This window comes from Ictalurus punctatus, chromosome 1 (genome assembly GCF_001660625.3).
Source record: "Ictalurus punctatus breed USDA103 chromosome 1, Coco_2.0, whole genome shotgun sequence".
Lineage (NCBI taxonomy): Eukaryota > Metazoa > Chordata > Actinopteri > Siluriformes > Ictaluridae > Ictalurus > Ictalurus punctatus.
This window is the reverse complement of record NC_030416.2, coordinates 28,674,204-28,680,977: the sequence shown is the minus strand read 5'-3', so window position 1 is coordinate 28,680,977 and position 6,774 is coordinate 28,674,204. Positions and strand designations below refer to the sequence as shown.

General features: G+C 38.7%; 1 protein-coding gene across 2 annotated transcripts in view; it reads right to left on the bottom strand.

The window, feature by feature from the left end:
- Window positions 1-274: 274 nt before the first annotated feature.
- Window positions 275-6,774, bottom strand: part of reck (reversion-inducing-cysteine-rich protein with kazal motifs) — an 80,481-nt gene continuing 73,981 nt past the window's right edge. For both annotated transcript variants that reach the window (XM_017479299.3, XM_053683651.1), the window contains 2 exons: window positions 5,005-5,160; window positions 275-3,055 (listed from right to left, as the gene is read on the bottom strand). In XM_017479299.3, the coding sequence (XP_017334788.1) occupies window positions 2,822-3,055; window positions 5,005-5,160 (390 nt within the window). In that variant the 3' untranslated portion in view covers window positions 275-2,821. The remainder of the gene's footprint in view (window positions 3,056-5,004; window positions 5,161-6,774) is intronic.

Sequence of the window (6,774 nt, the reverse complement as noted above, 5' to 3'; positions counted from 1 at the left end):
AGTTTGTAAGCATGGGAACTGATATCATTTTTGGAAACTATTTGCAAAAAAATAAAAATAAAAATATAGATATGCGTTGGTGTGGGAGAGAATATTATTCCTCTGTTTGATGATGGCCAATCTCAGTGTACAAGTCTGAAGCTTTGCAGTTGCATCATGCTGATTGCACACGTCAAAGTGATGACAAAACAGCAGTTTGTAAACACAAAAAACTGAGGCACAAAAAAGAGAAGGCGTGCTCTAAAAAACACAACATACATTCGGCCTGACACGATTTACACTTGGCAATATGAACACTTTTTATTATAATTATCTTATAAAAATACATCAGTTGAATTGCAAACACACAAACATAAAAGAGCACAAAGCTCCACTGAGTGGAAATGCTACAAAAGCTGCCCAAGCACAATAATACTGTTAAAATAAGAAATCCTTCATTTGACATAGGCAGAGACAACATGTAATCAGACACGGACAGGACAGAACGATACACAGCTTTCTGTAAAAACACTTCATAATTGTCATCATGCAAGAATAAGATTTCAAAATGGCACATTGTGGCTCCGACCTCCGGGTCAGAAAACATCTTAAAATAAACATTTAAGTATTTTTAACAACATACTTTTTTTTGTTTTGTTTTTTTGCAACACTTCATATAATAAATCTTTACATATATAATCTATATAAACAAGGCATATTGTTGTGATTACCCAATTGTGGATATGATTGTCATATTCATTAAAGCCAGGTTTACACTGTACGATTTTCAGCCCGATTTTGCTGCAGCGGACAAAATTTACACGTGCTAAAATATTTATTTTTAGCCATGAGTTGAGATCATTTGTCTTATTTTTGATGTGAATAAAAATGACAGCAGCACTGTTAAACATATTAAACTATGTACTTCGTGTACATCCGGAGAAATAAAACCACATCCACTAGATTAGAGGTCGACCGATTGATCGGTTTTGCAGATTAATCAGCACTGATAAACGATCGCTAGAATGATCGGTTATGGGCAAAAATCCACACCGATAGTTTTACCCGGTAGGGTTTGTTGCGGGAGCGGCTGAGAAGGGTCGACTGTCATTATACAGTACAAGAGCGGCCTCTAGAGGCGAAATATAAACTGACTAATTTTGTTGTGATATTTGTACTGTTTTTTTGTTTTTTAAAGTCTATTTTTATTTGTTATTTGGAGTGTTACTTTTTGGTTCAGTTTGGATGTATATCTTTTATTTACTTGGAATTTATTAATAGTTAATATATATTAATATTTATATATTTAGTTCATTAAAAAAAATTCAGTACAAAAACATTTTCATCGTACAGGCAGTACTGTTTATTTTTGTAATAAAGTTCAGCAATATTTTACTTTGAGTGTTATGTTTTCATCCAGTATCAGTTTTAAAAACAATTGAATAATCAATGGGCTGATTAATCGGTTATCGGCAGGTACTGCCCAACTTGGTTATCGGTATCGGTAAAATCCACTATCAGTCGCCGGCTACACCAGATGGCATTTTAGAGCCAAAACACCCACAGTGTCCGACAGATTTCCAAGTCGAACTGTAAAACTGTAAAAGCTCTGTTGAAACGTTCTACCATCGTCATGAATGTCGTCATGAGTCTCAAATTGTAAACTCTGACCTTACATTCACATATTTACTAATACAGATGTGGATGCCTACTGTTCATTTCTGAGGATGCGAGCAAGCGACACTCATAATGACCACAGGATATGTGTGGCAGCCATCTTGTGGACGTGAACGCATAGTTAAAAGAAAGTGTAATCCAGCCTTTTGAATGAATAATATTACAGGCTTACTTGGCGACTGACTCAGCACCATTGCAACCAAAGACGGCAAAGTCCTGGTAGTGTCAGAAAATTGTGATTAAAATCTCAGCGTGTTTGTTGTTACCGTGCTTGTACAAAAGCTGTCAATAAGTAGGATGGCGCAAAACTCACCGGACAGCTACAAATTCGGTAACAGCAAAGGCAACACGTAAACAAAGCATGCTAATGGACAGACAAAAGATGCTCGTCGCGACAAGCTCACTTTCAAGCATGTTTCTGTTTAATGTGTCCCCCTTTTCTGTACGAGCACAAACTACCCTAATTGGTAAGCAGGACTTAGTCACTTTCTTTAATAAGTCTTAAACAATCGTTCTTTAACGATCCTTTAAGATCTTTAGAGGATCTTCATCATGTCATCTGATACAGAGAACTGGTAGAGAATTTGGCCAAGATTTCTCTGGGATCATTTCATGCAGTGTGACAAGTAATAATCTTAAAAGGCCGCTGAAATCGTACAGTGAAAAATCGGCTTCGGATGGCTATAGTTTCTCCTTTTAAGTCTATTAAATTATATACAGAGAGGAATGAAGGAAATTTTGGGGTAGAAAGCCTTCTCCACTTCCACTGATTATCTTCTTCAGTTCTCATCTATAAAATGATGTGTGTGAAATGTATATTGTTTAAAGTATCTGCTCCAGTGGACCGGAAGTGAAAGGCAGCAGAGAGGAGCACCAGAGCCAGAAATTCATTCGGAGATCTCACTCTATCCATCTCCTTGCTTTATTCCTCATGCTTTCTGAGGCTCACTGCTCTGTGACAGCTAAAAAAAAGACCCCTCAGCTTACCCTTGACAGGAATATAGCTCAACAGTCCATTATCGATTCCTTAACTTCATTGTCCTGTCATATTTCGAGTGATTGTTCTCATCAGATTGGCATTTCTGTGATTGTCAAGGCTATGCAGACTGGGGCTTCTGGGAACGAGGCGAGGAAGGTCAAAGGTCAGCCCTGGGGGTGCTGTTGCTCAGCAATGACCTTTCAGGTTGTTTAGGTAGGACAGCAGGAATGTGAGGAGGAGACAGAGAGAGAGACAGGTGCACACACTGAGGGAAGCACTGGGGGGAGCAGCAGAGCTAACGGTGGACAGTTTGAGCTCAGAGGTCAGGAAGGCGGACAGGGGGACGTGGGACACCAGCGTGGGACTGCCCGAGTTAATGAGAGAGTCGATCTTCTCGGCTTCTTTACTGCAGGCTTCAATCTGGGGATACACACCAGACACGCACTGTGTTTAGCAACAGTGTACAGGGCTTTCTATCATTTTAACACACACACACTGTGAGTAGATGATCAAATCGGAGGTAATATTTGTATGTACATTCAACCAACAGATAAAATATGATGCAAGAAAAAGAAATTGTTCACCAGACACATATTAGCATGAACAGTAGCAGGGCGGTGTGTATACTTGATTTCACTTTCGAGCCAAAGGTAAGTTCTTGTTTAAGGGCATTAGTGCTTAAATACTGGTTTAAATAAAACCTACTTTAATTAAAACTTACCTTGAGGAAATTAAAAATCAGTCCAAAAGTATTGACTTGCCAGAGCCATATCTCCCTGCAGCTCTCGCCTGGTTTCCCACTGAAGCTAAGCAGGGTTGAGCCTGGCCAGTACCTGGATGGGAGACCTCCAGGGTAAAACTAAGCTTGCTGCTGAAAGTGTTATTAGTGAGGCCAGCAGGGGGTGCTAACCCTGTGACGGGGGCACTATACTGTAAAAACAACACCGTCTTTCAGATGAGACGTTAAACCGAGGTCCTGACTCTCTGTAGTCATTAAAAATCCTGGTGAAATTCCCCCAGTGGCCCTTTTCTATCATGGCCCCCTGATAATCTCCATCTCTGAACTGGCTACATCACTCTCTCCTCTCCACTAATAGCTGGTGTATGGTGGGAGGTCTGGTGCACTATGGCTGCTGTCCCATCATCCAGGTGGAGGATGAGGAGACCCCCCCACATACTATGTAAAGCACTTTGAGTGTCTAGACAAGTGCTATATGCAACTAAGGAATTAATTAAATGTAAAATTCCTCAGGAAGTAGGTGGTGGTGGTGGGTGGATAACTGCGCTTTGTGACAACAGGGCATTAAATTACATTTCATATGGCTGAACTATCTGTCTGGTGTGTCTGTCTGTTTATCAACAAGACCTTGAACTGAAACATTAGATTAGAGTTTTGAATAAAAAAAGTCATTTTCATTTGATCCAAAGTCATTTTCTTTTATTAGCGTATCTCTTGAAATCTGTAATCTGATTCAAGAACATCACTGATTCTGCAGCATTTGCATTTTGCATAACCACTGCATAAAAGAACAGAGTGCAACTATTCCTTACTCGTTATGACCAACAATCAGCACGTTCACAAGGACAACAATAATCCGATATTCCCATAACAATAATCCTATCCCAGGGAGCATCGGGCACAAGGCGGGGTACACCCTGGACAGGGTACTCAATATTATACTCCCAAAAATAGTATAACTAAGAAAATGTTGAGAAAATGTATGAAATTTCTATCACCAGAAAAGCAGAGACATTGCAATGATTTATTATTTCATTAATAAGATATTAATACGCTAGTTTCCTTATAGCTTTGGGGGACACACTGTGCTCTTGGCGTCCTACTAAATAGCAGTTGCTTTGGCTAGCATTAAGTACTGCAGTAAATCAGTTCAGTAATTCACAATGCACACAAACTGTCCTTCTCAAACATCTGCTATGAAAAATGATGCTACAGCAATGTACGAATTTAACAAAAATACACATTGTTCCTTACAAAACTGGCCAAAGTTTCTTGATCTCATTTCTAAGCTCTTGTCTTTTATTTTCATCGAGAAGCTCTAATTATGCTTGCGGCCTTGCTGCGAGGCTTATTTGATTGACGAGCTGTCAAAAGGCATCTCACTGCCTGTCTATCCAACACTATACATACACACTGTATATATACGTATCTATATATATATACGTTCTGTATGTCGAAGTCTCTCTTCCATGACGTGCATCTGAGTGAAGATAATGGGTTTGACAGCGCAGCAGGCATTCTCTCTGAATTTACAGTGAATGCTGACAAAAGAGCTCAAGGCTCTAGTAAGGGGGAAAACAAAAACAAAACAGTGTAGAGTGTACACGCAGACCTAAATACAGACACACACCTGCAGTGGCGTGGGCTGCTGGTCCACGGGTACGATGAGGATCACGATCTCAGAGTCGATGCTCAGGTAGCCGAAGATATCACACTGAGGAACGGAGATGTGTAGACGCAGGACTCTCAGGATGTCATGCACCGTGACCGGCTGATTCCGGTTCAGCTGAAAATATCACACACACACACTGTTAGACTAGGAAAGAGCTAAATCAACACTGACAGGAAAACACTATGCTGCTGGTTAATATTGTGATTAGCTGAACTTATGTTTTTTTTTTTTTTTTTTTTTTTTTTTTTTTACATTATTACATATACATATATGTTTTATGTTCTGAATGAAATAAGACCCTAGGCTAGGACTGAACTGGACAAAAACAGATTTTTGTGCTCATCCTTTCAGAATACTAGGTAGTCTGATATGTTCTATGTAAGGAATAAATCATGTTGGTTGTGCTGTTATAGGAAAATAATCACCGATGCAGTAGTGTGATGTAGAACAACACGCAGAATTACTCTTACCACGCCCAAAGCTGATAATCTTCCAATCCTCACGTATTTCAATATACAACAATTTGCCAATATGGTTACAGTTTGTACACACAAACTTTGTATCCATTTATGGCTAAATTTAAACAAACCGCTTGCTGTTATGCCTTACATTAGATCAGTTATATAAAGTCAATTATTTTAAAAAGACAGCGTAATGCAGCGTGTTCCCGAGAAACCACAATGCGTAAACTCTTCACCGGAAGACTTTCCAGTGGCGGAAAACTCACTGGCAATTATTACTCGTTGACACTGGAGACTCCTTCCATAAATGTTAAATAAATGTCTTCTTATAGAACACCTGTCAACAATGAGGTGTTTTCTTTCTATATTTATTATAATAAATATAAAATATTCTGAGGAGTTTGCGTTTTTCTTCTTCTCCAAAATTAATGCGGAATTTTGGCCAAGACGTGTCATTTGACGTTCAGACAAAACGCTATTCGATTCACGTGCATCGACCTTGTGAGTACTAATACAAGGACTCATTTAGCAAAAAGCATCACTGCGAAAGACTGTGCAAAACAATTCTGTGTAATTTCGCCAATTCAAGTAGTTTTCCGCAATAACAGCACAAACACCCACTAATTTTGATTGGAACAATCAAACCCCCCCCCCGAAACTAAATCCTGTACGGACTGGTTACTATAGGAACAATAACATGTTATAACAACTGCATTAATCTAAAACTGTGACTTGCCTTGCAGTCCTGCATTTCCTGCATTGCACTTCTGTTGTATATTACCGAATACGTTTGTTCATCTTCAGTATTCTCTTTATAATCTAATCAACTAATCAAATCAGACTTAAGTTCATCCACCTACATATTACTTAAGTAAAAAAACAACAACTCTTTGTTTATTTAAGCAGGTCAATAAACAGATACTAATCTCTTTAAACTTTGCTTTACTGGCAGATCTTTATTCTGAGTTTACTTGTGGCCGTTTTGAAGGTGTAGTGTTCAATTAAGTTACATTTTTTTCTGCATTTCTAGCCAATTATGTACACCCGCACATGCTGAAAAAAATCAATAACTCAATTATTGGGATTAAAAAATAAATTGAAGTGTTTTTTTCTTAAAAAAAAAAGAAAGAAAGAAGGTGATTTAAGGCTGAAATCATTATTCAGTACGCTCTGGAGCATTTGTAGGCGAAATGTGATCCATGCTGCCATCTACTGTTCACCTTGTGTTACTGAAATTAAGATGCAACGAGGACGGAAGACACCAACT